This window comes from Calonectris borealis, chromosome 2, assembly GCF_964195595.1.
Source record: "Calonectris borealis chromosome 2, bCalBor7.hap1.2, whole genome shotgun sequence".
NCBI lineage: Eukaryota > Metazoa > Chordata > Aves > Procellariiformes > Procellariidae > Calonectris > Calonectris borealis.
Window position 1 is genome coordinate 18,902,636 of NC_134313.1, and position 20,102 is coordinate 18,922,737.

The window sequence follows — 20,102 nt, forward strand, 5'->3', positions numbered from 1 at the left end:
TGAGGAAAAGGCTGAGGTACTTAATGCCTTCTTTACCTCAGTCTTTAATGGTAAGACCAGTTGTTCTCACGGTACCCAGCCCCCTGAGCTGGAAGACAGATACGGAGAGGAGAATGAAGCCCCCATAAGCCAAGGGGAAATGGTTAGCGATCTCCTACATCTCTTAGACACACACAAGTCTATGGTGCCAGGTGGGATCCACCCAAGGGTACTGAGGGAGCTGGCAGAAGTGCTCACCAAGCCACTTTCAATCATTTATCAGCAGTCCTGACTAACCAGGAAGGTCCCAGTTGACTGGAAGTTAGCAAATGTGACACCCATCTACAAGAAGGGCCAGAAGGAGGAGTCGGGGAACTACACGCCTGTCAGGCTGACCTCAGTGCCAGGGGAGGTTATGGAGCAGATCATCTTGAGTGCCACCACATAACACCTACAAGACAACCAGGTGATCAGGCCCAGTCAGCATGGGTTTATGAAAAGCAGGTTCTGCTTGACTAACCTGATCTCCTTCTATTTCAAGGTGACCCACTTAGTGGATGAGGGAAAGGCTGTGGCTGTTGTCTACCTAGACTTTAGTAAAGCCTTTGACACCATTTCCCACAGCATTCCCCTAGAGAAACTGGCTGCTTATGGCTTGGACAGGAGCACTCTTCACTGGGTAAAATACTGTCTGGATGACTGAGCTCGAAGAGTTGTGGTGAATGGAGTTAAATCCAGTTGGCGGCTGGTCACAAGTGGTGTTCCCCAGGGCTCAGTTTTGGGGCCAGTTCTGTTTAATATCTTTATCAATTAGCTGGATGAGGGGATCAAGTGCTCTCTCAGTAAGTTTGCAGATGACACCCAGTTGGGCAGGAGTGTTGATCTGCTCGAGGGTAGAAAGGCTCTGCAAGAGGGATCTGGACAGGCTGGATTGATGGGCTGAGGCCAACTGTATGAGGTTCAACAAGGCCAAGTGCCGGGTCTGCACTTGAGTCACAACAACCCCAGGCAACGCTACAGGCTTGGGGAAGAGTGCCTGGAAAGCTGCCCAGAGGAAAAGGACCTGGGAGTGCTGGTTGACAGCCGGCTGAACATGAGCCGGCAGTGTGCCCAGGTGGCCAAGAAGGCCAATAGCAGCCTGGCTTATAACAGAAATAGTGTGGTCAGCAGGACTAGGGAGGTGATTGTCCCCACCCTGTACTCAGCACTGGTGAGGCACACCTCGAATACTGTGTTCAGTTTTGGACCCCTCACTACAAGAAGGACATTGAGGTGCCAGAGCACGTCCAAAGAAGAACAATTAGAGGTGGGTGTCAGTCTCTTTCCCCAAGTAATAAGTGACAGGATGAGAGGAAACAGCTTCAAGTTGTGCCAGGGGAGGTTTAGATTGTATATTAGGAAAAACTTCTTCACTGAAAGCGTCAAGCATTGGAAAAGGCTGCCCAGGGAAGTGGTTGAGTCACCATCCCTGGAAGGATTTAAAAGACATGTAGATGTGACGCTTAGGGTTTAGTGATGGACTTGGCAGTTTTAGGTTAATGGTTGGACTTGATTATCTTAAAAGTCTTTTCCAACCTAAATGATTCTATGATTCTATGGTTCTATTTTCATATTGGAGAAGGATGCCTAAAGTCCAAGTAGATGTCTGAATCACTGCATGGAATTAATCCATAGGGTTTAATATTATTTTATATTTGTATGTAAGCAACAATATACTACTTACAAACAAAATGTATCTACTTTGTCCTTGATGTTCCATCATTTTATTTTGTTTCTAATTTTTACTACATACTTTGTCATGGCAGAGCATGAAAAACCTCGTGGCAAAATCATGGCGAGATTGGTGTTTTTCATGTGAGATAAGAAACATCCTCAAGTACAGCAACTGTTTGGAATTCTATTTCCTGAATAATTAAATCACCTTTTGGATTACTGATACTTAATGTTTCAGATGTGGTTATCTCCAGGGCTCTTACAGAGGCATTCAAAGGCTATACAGCCAAATGCTGCAACTTGGAAGGGAAATAGGAAATGAATATTTTGTATTACTAAAAAACAGGTGTCCTGGCATTACATGCCAGGCAAGAGCTGGGGGAAAACAGAGCAGAGCTTTGCAAAAGTGTTAGAAAGCAAGCTGCCAGGAAGATTATGACTTGTTCAGTACTCAGGAAGTGTTACGGCAGGCCAAATATGATTCATGAGTTGTATTTTGATCCAAGAATTTTCTGCTGATGATATTGAAACAAGTAGTATTAGCTGTCCTATCTGATAGTAAAGAACCTTTATGAGAACTTTTTAAAAAGTATTAAGTGGTAACTATGTGTGTATCTACCTTGTCATATAACTTAGTTTCCTAATGTCCTGAGAAAGTGTTACAGAAATGCAAAATTTTTAGGATCAGAGGTCTTGCTTCTTGCTTTTTAGCAGTGGAGAAAGCTAAGAATGAGCAACATATTGTAAAGTATTAACTCTAATTAGAAAAAGTAAAATATCTCTTAAATATTTTCAATTTTATCTATCACAAAGGGGTGAAACATCTCTCTCCTATGGAAGGGAGAAGAGCACCAGGTCAGGTTGTTCACCTGTGATGGTGAACATCACAAAAATAGCTTGGAAATGGATGAAAAGGAATAAAACATTTGGAGTTGAGAGCTCTAAAAGGATCTGCAGGGGAATTAAACCAGAATTTTGTCCTTTAAATATAAAACTGCAATCTTGAAAGTCCTACTCAGCAAATATCTGAACCTAGAAACTTAAACTCCATAGATAACTTATTTTAGTTTTGGGTTTGTATTTAAAATTTGTATTTAAATTTTATTTTGTATTTAAAATTTCTGTTCTGAACTTGACTAGAAATGTATACACTTTGACAAGGCTGATTGACTCAGCAGCTTTTTATACTAAAACCCTTTGGAAAGTATGATCTAAATATTTCTAACCCGAGCTTGATGTAGTAAAAAAGCATATGCTGTTGAAGCACGCCCTCCAGGTCAACCATGTTCAGTAAGTTTCTTTCAAAACAGAGAGGAAATAGAGATTAATCAATCAGTAGTAACAGTAATAGCCCTTGTTTCTTGCCAGTTTTAATCTATATACCAAGAGCAAGCCTTCTGTAATAAGCTAAAAGTTATTCTCAAGAAATACTCAGTGCTTCTTGCTAAAGTTTCCTTTTTATGCAGAGAAATACTCCACTCAGGGAGACGGAAGTTGCTTTTCTTGTCTATTTTTTTTAGAGTATCAATCAGAAAGATAAGGTCTTGGTTCAAAGCCAATATCCAAAATACAAAATATTGAAATAACCATTGGAGTAAGGAATAGAGCCTACTGCTGCTTGAGTGTATTCTACATTAGGAGACAGAATTATGTGTCTTCTTTATAGCCCAGTGAATCCAAATTAAGTTCTGCAAAATAAAATAGATTCAGCTGCAGGAAATGACATTGTCCCATTGCATTTAGTTCATCGTCTTCAGTGGTGGAAGAGTTCCTGCTCTAAGCGACGAAGAAACGAAATTCTCCAACTTCTAGTGCTCAAATCACTTGAGCAGCTGGAGATACTGTGTACAGCCTCATTTGTTTCTTTCTTTCTGTTGCTATTCTTTAAAGAAACAGTGACCTTCCCCTCCATTGTTAAGAGATTAAGCATGTATCTTGGGGTTTTCAGTCTTGAACACAAGATGTCTCACTCAGTGCTGTTGAAGATAATTAAGTCCTGGAGAGGAAAATGGTTTAAAACACCCTTGTTATGTATCTCTTCACTGTTTGGTGTTGCATTGCTTCCAGTCAAAGCACTATTCACAGTGCTATTTTGTGTGCATCCCAATTTGAATGACATAACTTGCCTTAGATGACATATTAGAAGATATGTCACATATTAGGTGCATAGTCCAGGACTGTGAATTCTGAAATGTGGATTCTGAAGTGAAAGCCTACACTGTTTGGGTATTGCAAATGACTTGGTAGCATCCAAATGACTGATTTAGGAGAAAATGCGGCAATGGAAGAAATCAGTGGGCACGTGCTCCTGTGATACTAAGGCTCGATACTGACTGAAATATCATTTGTATTTGAGTTTGAAACATCATCTTATATCCTTTTTAACAAAGAAATTCCATTACAGAATTTATTTTCCTAGTTTCTGAGTAACATATTTGCTACTGAATTGTCTTTTTGTCATTCAACCTTTCTAACAGCTGGTTCCAAAATATTAGTGAAGGACCCCAGACCAGCTTTGGGAACACCAAGTCCCAAACTAAGTGGTAAGTACTTTGAGATATATATAATTTTAAACAATTTCTGTAGATAAGACAAGAAGATTGATTTAGTGAGACTGCACTGAATGGCTTAGATGAATAAAGGGTATTGGATTAGGCATTACATTAGCAGAATAAAAACATCATTAATTAAATTATTCCCCAATATTTAAGTTCGCCTACACTATATGGTATTATTTATATCCATATACAATTTCTGTTATGTGATGAGAGTTTTATTGGTTTCACTGAAACCACTGTGTTCTGTGTAAGATCTTATGCAATTTATCCATTCAGAAACTATATTACTCACCCAGAAATAATTTAAAAACGTGTTTTTTCACAGTTTTTTTTCACAGTCTTGCACTTCTTTTACATATTGCTAATTTAAATTGCTTTACATAAATACTTCAGTATTAGCCTTCAACTTAACTCTGGCTAAAGTCAGCTCCAGTTTTAACCAATTTGCTAAAGACGACTATCTTTGGATGTCCCAACTAGATGAAGAGAAACCTTTCTCTGTCCACTGAAGAGACTTTTTGAAGAGAGAAGTCTCCTTAACTAAAATTAGCCTTTGACTATAAGCCTATTAAATGTCTACTAATAATAAATAAAGATTTAAAAGTAATTCTTTAGCATAGGGATTTTTAGGGGGTTTTGTGGGGCTTTTTTGTTTGGTTGGTTGGTATTTAACAGGTGGTACACAACTTCAAAACTGTATTTGTCAATGATGTACTGCATGGTAGTTATATTATCAGTTTTTTCATTCAGAAGCTTTTTGTACAATCCGAATTAATTGCAAATAAAGTACATAAAGATCAGTTTTCCTGAAAGTGGGGAAATAAATTTCAGGCAGATCACAAATCAACAGCATCAGACTGTTTACACTGTGCAGTTTCCTTGCTTGCAAGTCTGCAGGCCCAGTATCTAGGTGTTTTCTTTTTATGTGTTTATTTGTCAAAAAATATATGCATATACACATATACATCCACAAATAAAAAACTAGGAAAACTCTTTTACCCTTCCTGGGGAATACTACCTGTCTCTGTGACCCATAAAATAAATTATGAAGAAAGACTATCGGGTATTCCAGTGTGCCCCAGTCTTGAATTTTGGGATATCCTGAGAGAGAAAGGGGCAAGTATTCCTCTGTGTTTATCTGACATGAGATGTCAATGCACACACGAACCCAGAGCTTTAAGTTCAATGTGAGTGGCTTCAAATAATGTGAAAGTGTTGATTTTAAATAGTGATTATTTGTTATAGGGCTAAGTTTGATACATTTCCTTTGAAAAGTGTAGTAAACCCATCCTAAGTCACCTTCAGTTTCATTGTTTAAATGGTATCTCATGTTAAGATTTTAAAGATTTGTATTACCTGTTTTTACTGGATAGGTAACTATTTTTTTTTTTTACCCATACTGTTGCTGGAATAGCATTACTTAAAATAACCATTTTACAGTTGGATAATGATAAATATTAAATGTAAATATATAAATCTAGCATATTTTTTCTCCCAGCAGTCTATGATTTCATTTTAATTTTAAATTAGGGGATTTTTTTTTTTCTCCTGGTGAAGCCCATAATGTTTTTAAGCATTTGAAGACAAGACAAAACTCCTTACATAAATTTTTCATTAGAAAAATTGACTAGGTAATAAAGAAGATGCTTCTAATCTTTTAATGTCATTTAAATGTGCTTATAAAAATTTTGATATCTAAATCGATATTAATTTCTGCAGAATTTAATCCTAGCTGTATGTCCCTGCCTGTCTGTGCTTGCACAGAAAAGATTCTGCAGTGAGAGGAATCTGGTCTTTTGGTTACAGCTGTTAGATTTTGTGAAGTTGGTTTAATTTTAGGACATGTCCATATTTGAGGAAAGGAGCAAATGAAGGTACACTTGTGGTTGTGTTCTTCAGTACAAATACATTTCTTTCATAAATGTTCATGCCAGGTTTCTATGCTTTATATGTGAAGATTATGCCTAATAACAGACTTAAAAATAGAGAGGGTAAAGTAGCGAAAATGCTAATATTTATCATGTATTTTGCTGGATGCTTGACTTCATAAGTATTGTATATTGCAAAATGTGTTGAAACATGTTTGATGTCTGTATAGTTCCTGATGATGTATTTGCCCAAAATTATATATGGAAAGGATCTTACAATTACAAAAGCAAGAAACAGCCCATGACTTTGACAGTCACCAGTTTCAATGCAACTTCAGGAAGAGTAAATGCAACACTTACAAACAGCAATATGGAATTGCTGCTATCAGGTATGGGATAAGAAAAACTAATTTCCATTTAATTTTTTCTGCCTTATATTCATTGGTTCCCTGTAACTTTATGCATAACACTTAAACTTCTAACATCTTCTGGAAACTTTCTTAGCTTATCAAAGAAATTTTCATTCTAGTTCAGTTCCTTTTCAAAAGGCAAGGATTTTTCAACCTTTTCCTTCTCTCCCCTTTTTTTATTTCCCAGGTTTTTATTATATTTGGAGTTAATAGTCAATGAGGAGTGAAAGAATCATCCTAATTCTCATGGTTATTCCTTAAATATTATAAATAAACTTACATCACTGTTCCTGAGATTTTCTTAATTCTTAATTGTACAATTTCCCTACAATAGCCTATTAATGACTAATAAGCAATATGATGAGATTGGTATGTATTGACCTAGCAAGGCAGGGATACTTAATGAACATGAAGAGCAAGGAGAGATGACACTTGTTAGACTAACTGATATAGCTGAAAAAAGTCGCTACTCTTCACGCTGTGTTTTCAGAAGAAGCCCTTGATTGCAGTCTTGGTTTATGATATTCCACAGTCCCTGCCACACAGAGCACTGTTGCTATGGTTAAGTTGGCACAATATGCACAGTTCTCTACACTGTGAACCATCAGCAGAAACTACAAATATGGCTTAACAAGCAAGCAAACAAAAATACTGTAAAAAATGTTTGGGTTTATAGTTTTTGTTTGTTTTCAAACTCTGTCAGTCCCTTGACTGAGACGTCTCAGCTACACAGACAATGGGCCTGTCACACCACAAGAGTGGCAGGCTATAGCACAGGGATGTGAATAAGCACAAAAGAAACACCTGAAATCAATATTATCACTCAAAACTTAGTTTCTTGAAACTTCACCCTCTGTCTACAACACTTTTTGCAAGGACTGAAGAAGCCTAAAAATCTCGGTTATGTATAGGCTGGACATTGCAGGTTTTAATCTTGTTCATCATTTAAGGACCCCTTTCTCCGAAGTAGTTTAACATCACTCTTTATCCCAGAGGTGTTAGCAAGGACAGAACTGACAGAACATTAACCTGTTGGAAAAAAAAGACAGAGGAAAGTTCAGCCCATGTGTTTCTGAGAGGGGTGGTCTACAGGAAGAACGTAATGGGCCAAAAAATCCATGTCTCTGTTGAGCTCTTAGTTTCTAGTATGTAGTGGAGTGGTGAATTTTTGTCACTAGGTTTGTCTGTTGAAGGTATTTTGTAGGTGTCCTTTGAAGAGTCACACTTGAGAGACCATAGATGAACTGAATGTTTCATAAAAGATTTTCTGACTGGTAACTGTGTTTGTCTTGACTCCCTGTGTGAATTTATTCTATTGTATGATGTCTGTTTAGTTTCAGCCATGTAATTTCTATGAGGGTATTAGGTGCAGTGGATGTAGTATTTAATATTTTTAAGATTAGTAAAAGTAAAAGCTGTGTTTTCTCACCCAAGACAACCTCCTCCTCCAAATAAAAAGGTTCCCTCAATTGGACACAAATGTGATTACAAATGCCCATTTTTGTTCTACATATAGGCATTGCACACATCATCAGGTAATTAATATTATTTTCTTTCCCTATTTTGCAGATAGAAAACTGAGATCCTGTAGATTGAAAGAGTATCTAAGGGCCAGGGAAGTAGGGGTGGATCAAAAAAGACATTCAGATGCCAGGAAACTGATTTCTTCTATACTCAATTTGTAGGTTTCTGAAATGAAAAGTGGTTCTCTCCCCGTGCAGCATTTGCTTTTTGCATTCCATCATTTGCTGTACTGTTTTTTACTTCTTTTTATTTTGACATCTATGCTTGTCACGAATGGGTGGTTTTAAGGCCATTAAGAATCACTGGCAAAGGTATTGGCAAAGGGTGATTTTAATAGAAATTTATAGAAATGTGACTTAACGGAATTTGATGGCAAGGTTCACTCTATTACTTATTACATGGATTAAGTGTACACAGGGGAAAATCATATCAGAATTGTGTTGGAATGATTTGTATAGAGATTAAGGATAAAAGGGTAAAAAGGGGGACCCTCCCGTTGAGTGACGAGGTTCAGAAGAGATCCGACTGGACCCAATCTTAGTCTCAGACTTGGACAACGGTTTATGTCTAATACAGAAAGGGATAGGAAGAACCTCTCGTTGGGTCATGAGGTTCAGAGTAGACCCTTTTGCTTTCTAAACTCCTTCTCAGAAAGGAGCCTAGGTGCAGCTGGATCTACCCTTAGTCTCAGACCTGGGCAACGGTTTATGACTAAAGGGTTAAGGGTTTTAGCAGCAACTTAGAGTCTTGCAATGCTTAAACATTGATCAATTTGACAGCTGCACAAAGAATTAGTTAAGTTGCTACAAATACTACGAAGATTAAAACAATTTAACTACAGATTATACTTGTTAGTAACTGTACAGGTAAGCATGCAAAAAGATCTAGATTAATCCATACGTATATATATATGCATATGAATATGGTACCAAAGCTAAATGAAAAGCCTGAGATTAGCTAATTTATAAAGGTATACCTGTTAAAAATTCCCCTTGAGTACCATGAAATACTCACGTTAAATGCTTTGGCATTTCCCAACGGGCGAAGAGTTGAGCCCCGAGGAGCGTCTCAGCCCAAAATCTCGGTGATCCTCCGAGTATTGCAAATTCGAGTTTGCGGACTCTGAGAAGCGTCCCACTCAGAGGGAGATTCTGGATGCAGCCTGCTGCAGCACAGGAGGACTTAAAGGGTCTCACTTGGTACCGCAGTTTGTAGGTCTGCAAGATGATTGGCTTTAGTCATCAGTAAATTTCCATTTTGGCTACTATCTGAGGTGGTCCAGGGTAGTAATTATGGTATTGTTCCACAGTAACAATGGTATTGTTCCACTTGAGCTATGATCCAGGTAGGGAATGCTTCAGAGCTGTCAGAGATGACGAATTATCTCTTGTTTCTGTTCCCTACCTTGATCATGTAGCTAGTGTCCCTGGTACGATCAGTGTTGTTCCCCACCTTAACCGTGCAAGAGTGCTTGGTACGGCCAAGGGACGCTTAACTGCCCAACTCATACACAATGGCTAAAGCTTGACAGAAGGTTCTGAGATCGTATCGTAGCCCAGAGGAAAAGAAGGGGGAAAGGAATGCACCACCATAATGCTTGCTGTAATTATAGTATGTATACATGTCTGTCACAGGTTAGAAATGGGCACGTTCTTTTGATCAGGTTAGCATGAGTGAAAATAGCAATGCTGTTATAGGGATTAAGAGAAGAGAAAGGTACAGCTTTTACTTGTTTATTTGGCTCAGATTAAACAGTCTCTTGTAGACTGAGTGTCGTGCTTTAACCCCAGTTGGCAACTAAGCATCAACTCCATCCCAGCCGAAACCAGGACAGTTAGTTACCACAAATTAAAAAAAAAAATAAAAAGGGAGGAATGAAAGCCAGTGTTTAAGTCTAATTAATTTACAGTATGAAGTCTGTTCTGTGAAGTGTTGAGTCAATAAATCAGTGAATTTTAATTTCAGTTTGGTGGAATTTTTCGAGGTGGAAGTGTAATTGTTTGGGGTTTTTTTTCTTTTTCTTGGTTTTAATTTTAGCTTTGTTCCTGTTGAAGTTTTAGCCATCATTAGCTTTTGTTCATGTAAAGTGCAATATAACCTTGTGTAATTCTACAAATAGAAGACTTCATATGAAATGAACAGTGATTTCAGTGTTCTGCCAGAAAGGAAATGATCATACTAGAGAGGTCTCTATTTAAAATCTGAAGTTTTAAACCATTAATTGAAAAAAAAAGGTTAAAAATGTGGCGGGAAAAAATCTTGACTGTATTTTCACTATTCACCCTTGTCTTTGTAATGGAAGATTAAACAACTAAGCATATCACATTATTTTATTTCCATTCTCCAAATTAACAAATAAGGTTTTTTGGGTTCTAGATATTTCTTCTTCAGGAATCAAAATGAGTCAATTAATTATGCCTACAAAGTAAATAAGGTTATATACAAGTATTGTCATTGTCTGGAAGAAACTGTGTCGTAATATTGACTGATGATGAACAACTCAATTTTTTGAGATATTTTCAAATTTAGAAATTTTAAATTTAGCACTAGCTTTTGGAAAAGCATTTAGATGTGGGTGTTCCTATTATCATCTTCTTTACCTGATGACTAAATTACAAATATTGAAAGTGGGGATGCAAGGTTCAAATACATTCTGCCTGATTCAGAACAGTATTTTCCATCTCAAATGAGATTACTGTCAATGTTTGTTCTGTCTGAGGCTTGTTACCATAACTGTTAAGTAACAGCTGTGTGTATAGGGTTTCCCTTCTGTCCTCTCTACAGGCTAAGCTAAAACCAGTTGAAATCCTATGATAACTGAAATAATTTCACAAAAGAACACATCTTGCTAAAATAAAATGTTGGTAACAATGCTACTTATTCTTTCTGCTTTCCTTTTTTAAGGCAAGAGATTAAATGCTTATTCTTAAAGATGAAATTATTTCTCTGCTCAACACAAATATAAATTTTTAAAACTATATTCTACAGGAGTGTATAAAAGCCAAGAAGCTCGGCTAATGCTCCACATATATCTCATTAAAGCACCCTCCCATACATCTGTGAGCAAGTTGAAAGAGGAAAAATGGGCTATGGATGGTTTTGTGAGTATATTTCTGCTACAAAAGAGAGAGAAAGATTTTTTTTGTTTGAAATCATGTTTGTGTTCTACACACAAAAAATCCTGCGACATATCGGATGGAATCTTGTTAGCAATGCTGATTCATTAAATGAAATTAAATTTTTTTTTGTAAGATATAGCAGACCAGTTTGGGGAAAAATATGGGAATAGTCATATCGTGTAGGCACAATTATAATGCATGTTAACACAGAAGCCTTTCTCTTCCTTCTCTTTGAATTTTATTCTAATATATTGAGAAATTTTATCATCATGATAACATAATATCACTTTATAATAATATTACAATTTATAATATTAATATAATAGCAATTTTTATCATTAAGCTAGCAGTCATGTTTTACTTTTTTGGTGATATTTTTAGAAATACCATGAAAAAACTGAACTGTTACATGTATGGGGAAAACAAAATAGATTGCTCCAATTAAGCATTAAGCCCCTTGGAGGTTCTGGGGGTGAGCTTATACTTTAAAAAGGAGAAGAAGAGAGCACATAACTGAGAGGAGGAGAGGTGAAGGAGAGGGGTAGGAAGAAGAAGCAACAGCCCAGGTGGCTGGGATGTGTTTAAACCATGAAAAGGAAATCCCTTGAGAGAACAGACAGGAAAAACAAACATTGCCCAACATAATGCTAAGGCTGGAAAAAGCATAGTGTGTTGGGGGCCTGAGACACTTTATTCGCCAGAGAAAAAAGTAGATTTTTCAGAAAAGAAAGGGCCTAAAATAATTTGAATGATGATGAACACTCATACATCCCTATTACACTGTCTAATTTTTCAAGGAATCTGTCTTCTTATGTTTCACCTACTGGTAAAACACTACAGGGACACCAATATGGATGCACATGCCAAAAGAAGAGAAGAGGTGTACATTGAACTGTATGCATAAATTTGTATTTGTATAACTTGTGGCACTGGTTCAATAATATTTTAAAAAAACGTGCAAAACCAAAACCAAAGCAAAAAACCGTAAACCGCTTAAACACTAAATATACTGGTAAAAGGGCTTAACTCCCTTGGTTTGTACAAACTTTAGGCTTCATGAGCATGCTCCTAAGGTGAAAAAAATATGGTAAAAGCAGGAAATTTACTTTCAGACTTCTAAATGTACAAAAGTACTGTACAGTCCCTACATTCCATGTGCTATTTACATACTGTTCTTATTTGACCTTTTTCTTTTTTTTTTTTTTTTTTTTAATCTTGGAATAGCTCAAACAAGCTGTTTTACCCCAAAGTAAGAAATTCACCTGAGAAATGCACCCTTTCTTCAGTGAAAACATAGCTTCAGGTCATTGCTGAAGACATGCTGTTGCCTTGAGAAAGGGAAGCTTAAGGGAAAATCTTGAAGGAACGTGCCTTGGGACCACAGAATTTAAACCTAATAACTATCCCAGGAAGCAAATACCTGTAAATTTGAATGCAATGTGTTAGTTTAGAATGTACTTATCCTAATAAGGGAGATAGATATTCATAGGATCACAACCCTTTCCTCCATCCCACAAGTCTTTTAGTTTATGTTAGCGTATTTTTTTCTTGTACCAAAGCTTCATTCAATATTCTTCCAGTCTACTGATTTATGATTAAGTAATTATTGGGATAAGCACTGAGTAAGAACAAAGGAACTAACTAGCAACTGAATGTGAGGTCTTTTTTATTTACTTTTAAAGTAATTATTAAAACCTCAATACTTGCATCCTTAGGATTATCTACAATATAACTTTTGCCATCTACTTCCTAAACAAATCAGATAATTACGAAGTATGTAAGATACTTAGAAATACTGACGTCCTGAATTGCCAGAAACATTAGGTTTTGATGGTTTTAAAAAGTAATACAATTAAAGGTAGTATAAGGTAGTACATGTGGCCATAAGCCAGCATGTCTAAGTTGTGCCTTTAACAGTTCTGTCTTTTCTTTTGAATTTTATAGTTTTCCTAGAGAAAAGAGGGTGTTTTTAATGGGGAGTAACAGCTACCAGTCAAGCATATTAGGTTATCTCTCTTCCAAATAAGGTTATCTCTCTTCCAAATAGATACTTGTAACAAACTTTTCCCCCTTTGATTCAGAGTAGTTTTTGTTTACAGGTTTCTGCTGAACCTGATGGAGCAACATACGTTTTTCAAGGATTCATCCAGGGTAAAGATTACGGACAATTTGGACTTCAAAGATTAGGTATTCAGCAAATTCTAAGTTTTTGCCAGTTCATTGTTCCACATATTCTGTTTTATTATGGCCAGTAGTATAAGGGCATCTGCAGGATGTTATCATAATTAACATTTTACAGAATATTGAGATATTAATTTCTTTAAAATCTCATTTAAGTAGTACTTACAAAGAGTGTTTTGTCAGAAGTTATAGGGAGTTAAGATGCCTTGCAATGTACTGCTTAGTATAGCTATAAATTTGTTATGTTTTAGGGAATGTTTTTCTATGAGTATGTGTAAAATGCATTTAGTTTCACATCTTAATAACTATTTAGAAAGCCCTAATAGAATGATCTCCTAAACTGATCTCTTGCTCATGGTGCTGAAAAAACATTTCACCTAAACATTTGCTAGAAGAGTGAAACTGCTAAATATTTGCAAGTAAGTCTTTGTGTTACTCTTAAGAAGAACAAAATCTTACTTACTTGATAAGCATTTGTTTCCTAAAAATTGACTTCTTGGTTCTATACATTCAGTTCTACACCAAACTAATAGTCTTTATTTATCCTTTCTTGGAGAAGAAAGCTCTGGTAACAGAGCTCTGGTAACAACATTCGGTTGTGCTTTTTAAGAAAAATAATTTAATTTACTTTTCTGATACTGTCTTAAGATATTTCTGTGATATTTCTCCTTCAACAAGAATTTGAATTTAGTTAATACTGAATTCTTGAATGATAAAATATTATTGAGAATGTCTAAGAAGAGGAATTATTTTTCACTAATGTAATGGCTCCTTAGGTAGAGTTCTTATCTTCAGATAAAATTCCTCTATGTGGAGGTAAAAGTAGGTTCTTTCAGCTGCAAAGTATTGTGCACCCTTATTTTTTCAGTAAAACCAGGAAATTCTTTAATTCTTGAATGTGCTGGAGGGATTTATTAATGAATGTATGAGGTAAAGGCAAATTTTTCTTTTTTCACAATTCTAAGTCACAGTAAAATGCACTGCATCTGATCTTGATTTTCATTGTATTTGCATATGCAAATTCTTTAAAAAGAATTTTTAGAAATATCTTTGTCAAGAAATAGTTCCTTTAAATGAATATAAGAGTTATTTCCCTTTATTAACTTCTTCAAAATATTTGAAAGTCATGTAACAAAAATTAAAATGCAAGACTTCCTTGGCAAATTGTTTTGATAGATTCTTATGAAAATTGTATTTCTTCGTTTGATTTTCAGAGGGATTTTTCTTTTTTTTTTTTTTTTTTTTTTGTAGTTGTGAGATTCTTTTCTTTAATATATTGAAGGTACTTTTTATTGGTCTATATTTTCTAGGAACAGAATGGTTCACTCTGGTTTAAACTGTAGACAAGAATTAATTGTAGTTAATATAGTCAATAATGCAGTTACAGAGAGATTTACAATCCTTGAACAGTTTTTGTTTAGCATTTTTACCACTTCATTATTTCATGCACACAAACACAAAAATGGCTACTCTGAAACAAAATATTTTGATTGCGTTCCCATATAATTTTCCTCACAATAATTAATTTATTTTTCCTCTATATTTTTGTATATTGATTATCTGTTCGTTTCTTTTAATTTGTTTGTTTGGGTGGTTTTTTTTAATTTCTATATATTTCCTTGTAAGATCAAGAAAGTCAGGAAATATTATGACCTATGCAATTCTTAAAAGGTCCAGTTCAAAGCTTAAAAATTAACTTTGAAGCTGCATTGGTATTCATTTCCTCACATTAAAAAGGTGTATATCTTGTCTCTGTAGATAATCTAGATAATGTGTTCCTCAACAATGCAGGAAATCATATTCTTATTTTTTCATTAATATCTAGCTTTAGCTCTTCGCAATTGTTCCTACCCCCTTCACTCTATATATCAATAGCAAAACCTAATGAAATCAATGTGATGAATTTTCAGTTTGCCTCTTCAGGTGATTTACCCTTTCCTTGAAATCATGTTTGTTTTTTATACATGCAGTATTTATTCTTTCTGAAATATACAAATATAATCAGTAATATAAACAATCTAACATATAGGTTATTATAAATCTGACTTTCTGTAACACAGTACATTAATGGGTATCAATAACATCCAAAATTTGAATCCCATACAGAATTATTCAGTAAGATATTTACTGTACAGAGTATATGTATTGTTCTCCCGATATTTTGCATCCACTTATTAATCAGAATATGGTATACCACACTACAGTTACTTTCCAGGAAGTCTCAGCATACAGCTGAACACGTTATGATGAGCCAATCACAAGGTATTATTGAATTCTGAACTTTATGGAGTACTATGTGGTGGGGGTAACAAGACACATATATTATATACTTGTTTTTTCTTGTTATTCTTTTTAGGTCTTAACATGTCTGAGGGTTCAAATTCTTCTAATCAACCACATGGTACAAATAGTAGTTCAGTGGCCATTGCTATCCTTGTGCCTTTCTTTGCTCTTATATTTGCTGGTTTTGGCTTTTATCTTTATAAACAAAGGTAAGTACAAATTATGTATATAGAATTCCTGTATGACTTGGTGTCTTTCTTGCCTTCAATCTTTATTAGTGTTTTCTGTAAAACCACAAAATGTTTGCAAAATATGCATGTAGACAGTTCTTCCTACCTCCATTAAGGTCTGGCATAATGTCTGAGAGATCAATTTATTGTACCGTGCTATACTTTCATTCCTACCTATTTAAAATGTTATAAATTTCTCTCTTTATGACAACAAAATGGATGCTATAAATTATTGGCATGTGGGGAATAATATAATTAATAGACTTTGTGTGTACTTCCAGTAGATTGCCTGTATTTTTTTTTTACATGTGACAGAATTATGAGTCATATCTTGAGTAATTTATTTTAATGTCTGCTCTCTTTATCGGCTTGCAAGTATATGCAAGTATTATGTCATTGAGAGATTTTATTATGGACCTGTTTCTGCATCTGAAATTATTAGTTCATATGCAATTATATTACACAGCCACCAGTCTTCTCAATTTCACTAGTCTAAGTTCAACAGTTCTGTTCATGTTATTGAGACCAGTATTAGTTCTTTGGATTTAGTGTCAAGTAATCTTTTCCTATAGCTTTAAAGCATTAGATGACTAAAGAATATTTAATCACTTTAATGACAAGACAATTCATTGCCTACTAGCTGTCAAAATGGTGATTTACATCTGGTGGCCTGACAATAATAAATGTTAAATACTCTGCAGCATAATATCAGTTTGAAACATGTACCATCATTTTTAAATGGCACCACTTGTTTTTGAACTGCTTCAGAGTAAGCAAAAAGGTTCATGTAACTTTTTTATACATTTGCTATTAACTATATGCTATAAGCACTTGTCTTTATTTTTTATATTGATGATTTACAATACAGTATACATTTTGCATAACAATATAGATGAAACGTTTTCAAGTGATTAACTTTGATATTTTGAATTATTTAGTGAAAAAGAAAATGTTTCAGCTGTAAATTCAGTCTTGATAAACTTGTTGAGCCTCCAAAGGGAAAAAGAAAGTCTCAGTCATCTGGCTGAGGAATTATTGCATCTTTACAAGATTTTGTTGTACTCTTAACTATTTATCATCTGATCATCCAAGTGGAAATACCTACCTCTTCTTAGGTTGTTAACTAAGCTTTTAAGTGAGCACCATTTTAAATGAATCATAAACCCCTTAAACTTTGATAAAGCGAGTACTAATTCTTAGCACAGATACTGTAAAAAAAAATGAGATGTTATATTTAGCTCCTATAATTGGAACTGGGAGCTGAATTCTGTTCAGATTCTTAAATCACATCAAGTCAGTGAGGAAAAATGCAGTTACAAATACTCTGTCTTTCTTCTACAGGACTGCACCTAAAACACAGTATACAGGATGCTCTGTACATGAAAATAATAATGGACAAGCTGCTTTTGAAAACCCCATGTATGACACAAATGCAAAGTCTGTGGAAGGGAAAGCGGTACGATTTGACCCCAACTTGAACACCGTTTGCACAATGGTATAATGTGGTAATGATATGTCTTCAAAATCTGGAAATTGACACACAGCAAAGTGCACACACAGTTCACTGATTAAAAAAAAAAAAAAAAAAAGTTAAAGCACACTTTTCAGGATATACTGGGTCACCTTTTCCTGAGGATGATAGACAAGAATGGGTTGTGGTTATTTTGTTTTGATTTTGTTTTTCATAAAGTGGATCAGAATTCTTCTTCGTGTGTACCACGGAGAGTTTTAAAAAAAATTGCTGCACTCCATGAGTGCTACTCACAGTTTATTTGCTTTTTTAAAAAAGGAGGTTATTCTAAAACATAAAACATATTTGCATATATTGGAGGAGCATCCACTATTAGTATTTCTGTGCTTTATAAAAACTATAATAGAGGGACTGGGTTAAAAAAAAGATATAGGTAGAAAAGAAAAGCTATACTTACAGGAGACAATAGATCACTGACTTCTCTTTAACAGTCATATGCTATATCTTTCTCATGAGTTTATACCTTTTTTTCATTTATTGAGCCCGTTTAGTGTTTTATTTTTCACAGAACAATTAATTTTTTAAGTCCAAGATGTAATATTTAGAAATTAGCAAGTACAACTTACTCTTTTCACATCACAGAAGAAAAATTAAAATGTCAGGTTCTTATTTAATGGATTTCCTTCCCTGCTTCACATCTTGCTTCCTTTTCATGTTCCAAGTCAAGCTCCTTTTCTCTGTTTCCATTAACAATACCCACAAATGGTAATGTTTCTACATTTCTTTTGTCAATCATACAACTGGACAAATTTTGCAATCAAGAAACGAGTATGAAATGAGCTTTGTCATGTGGCTATATTCCTTACTGTTGAAGATCATTCAAAAGTGTGACCATCTTACATATTTTTCAAATATGAAAATATAATTTGATGATATTTCCAATTAAAAAGTGCAGTTTACAGTAACATTAATAATCAAATCCATATATCAAAAATTTAAAAATCTATTTTTCAATCCATGCTAGTTAAATCTAGACCGTATCACATCAGTTTATTGCTTATGCATTTTGTCAAAGTGCATGCACAAAGCATGGTGAAATCCCATTGAAGTTGATGGATTCTAACAGACTTCAATGAACTTTGGATCAGATCTACAAGGCAAGAGGAAGTTACGATTTGGAAATACTGCATTTTCACATCTACTTTATCTATATATTCCATACTTTATGGAAACAAATCCGTACAGCTAATGATTTAAAGTTGAATATATTACTGTACTGCTATGAAAACAAAAATATATAAAAAATATATATATATATATATAAAGCCATGATTTTATTAGGGACAATCCCTTCATTTTAGGGACAATTCAGATTCCACAGCCCTCAGATACAAGTTTTAGACATTCCAGAATCGCTTCTAAGGAAATGTAATTTTTAGTTTTACAGTTATTTCATATCAGAATTATTCAGTGACAACTCAGTAATTTATTTGATGTAGGTCATTGTCTTCCATTCATAGCATGACTCACAAATGCTGTGTGTTAGCCAGTGTGAATTATCTGTTATTGTCCCTTTCAGACATTAATAATTCCGTGAAAATCTAAACTTTTTATTACCGTAATAGAGAGTGCCTACCAAAAATCATTGTACCCAGGATTGCTGCTTGGATTTCTATAATGTTTGATGAATTTCTTATAAACCATTTTACAACACTTTGTTTTGTATATCCATACAACTCTGTCAAACTGTATTCTACTAAAAGGATGCTGTTTTATATTTTATACCATTGGTTGTTATTTATTCTTGTTTATTCAAATGACTGCAATAACTATGATTCATTCATTAATGTTAAGGTTAATACATTTGAGATAGTTTAAAATGTTTCTTCTGCAACTGGCTACTCCTCTTATATTAATGCATACACTTTTGTAAAGAAGTATATTTTTATGAAAAAGGATTTGTAAAAGTATGATGTAAATTTTCAGTGCAATGTAAACAAAATAAAAATGGACAATTGCTTTTTTTAACCATGTTTCTTCTTTGGAAGATGAGCTTTAAACTGTTCAGTTGTGAAGATGAGAAATTAACCAAATTAATCATTCAAATTTGGTATTTTTGTGGGTCTTAAAAACATGTTATTTTTTTCTGAATTTTCCTGTGAACTTTAGGTGAAGTAGCAAGACTTAGATTACTTCACAAATAACCAATGAGCACAATGTGTAAAATTATCGATTTATTAAAATGAATTTTCTCTTTGACTTGAAGAAGCAGATTTACAAAAAAAAAAGGCCTGTACTTGTCAACCCAGTAAAAAGCACAGAAAAACCTCTTTTTTTTACTTAAAAAAAAAAAAAAAAAGAAAACCTTAGTGTTCCTCAAGGTTGTAGACAACCTGCTTTGCACATTAATTTTGCTACCTTTCTGCAGAAATGTACAGGACGTACATATTAACAGGTACTACCAGTGCATATAGTATTTTCTGGCACTAAAAAAAACCAGTGTTGTCTTTTAAAGATATTAAACTGGAGGGGAGGTTCTTAATTATTTTACTATAATATTAAAATTGTCTTTTAACTACTCCTTTTGCTCGCAAGCATGGAAGGTGGATGACAAATCCTGATCTGAAATGTTATTATAGGATAATTGGGGGAAAAAAAAGTCTAATATTCTTTTGTGAATTTGATGCTCTCTATAAACTGAAAAGGCCCATTCAGGCCCACGTTGAAATCACTGAAGACTGTGTTGTTAAATACATTGGAAAGAGA

General features: G+C 34.7%; 1 protein-coding gene across 3 annotated transcripts in view; it reads left to right on the forward strand.

The window, feature by feature from the left end:
- Positions 1-19,895, forward strand: part of CSMD3 (CUB and Sushi multiple domains 3) — a 796,263-nt gene extending 776,368 nt beyond the window's left edge. For all 3 annotated transcript variants that reach the window (XM_075141259.1, XM_075141260.1, XM_075141261.1), the window contains 6 exons: positions 4,170-4,235; positions 6,349-6,507; positions 11,041-11,153; positions 13,271-13,358; positions 15,709-15,844; positions 17,207-19,895. In XM_075141259.1, the coding sequence (XP_074997360.1) occupies positions 4,170-4,235; positions 6,349-6,507; positions 11,041-11,153; positions 13,271-13,358; positions 15,709-15,844; positions 17,207-17,366 (722 nt within the window). In that variant the 3' untranslated portion in view covers positions 17,367-19,895. The remainder of the gene's footprint in view (positions 1-4,169; positions 4,236-6,348; positions 6,508-11,040; positions 11,154-13,270; positions 13,359-15,708; positions 15,845-17,206) is intronic.
- The last annotated feature ends 207 nt before the right edge of the window (positions 19,896-20,102 follow it).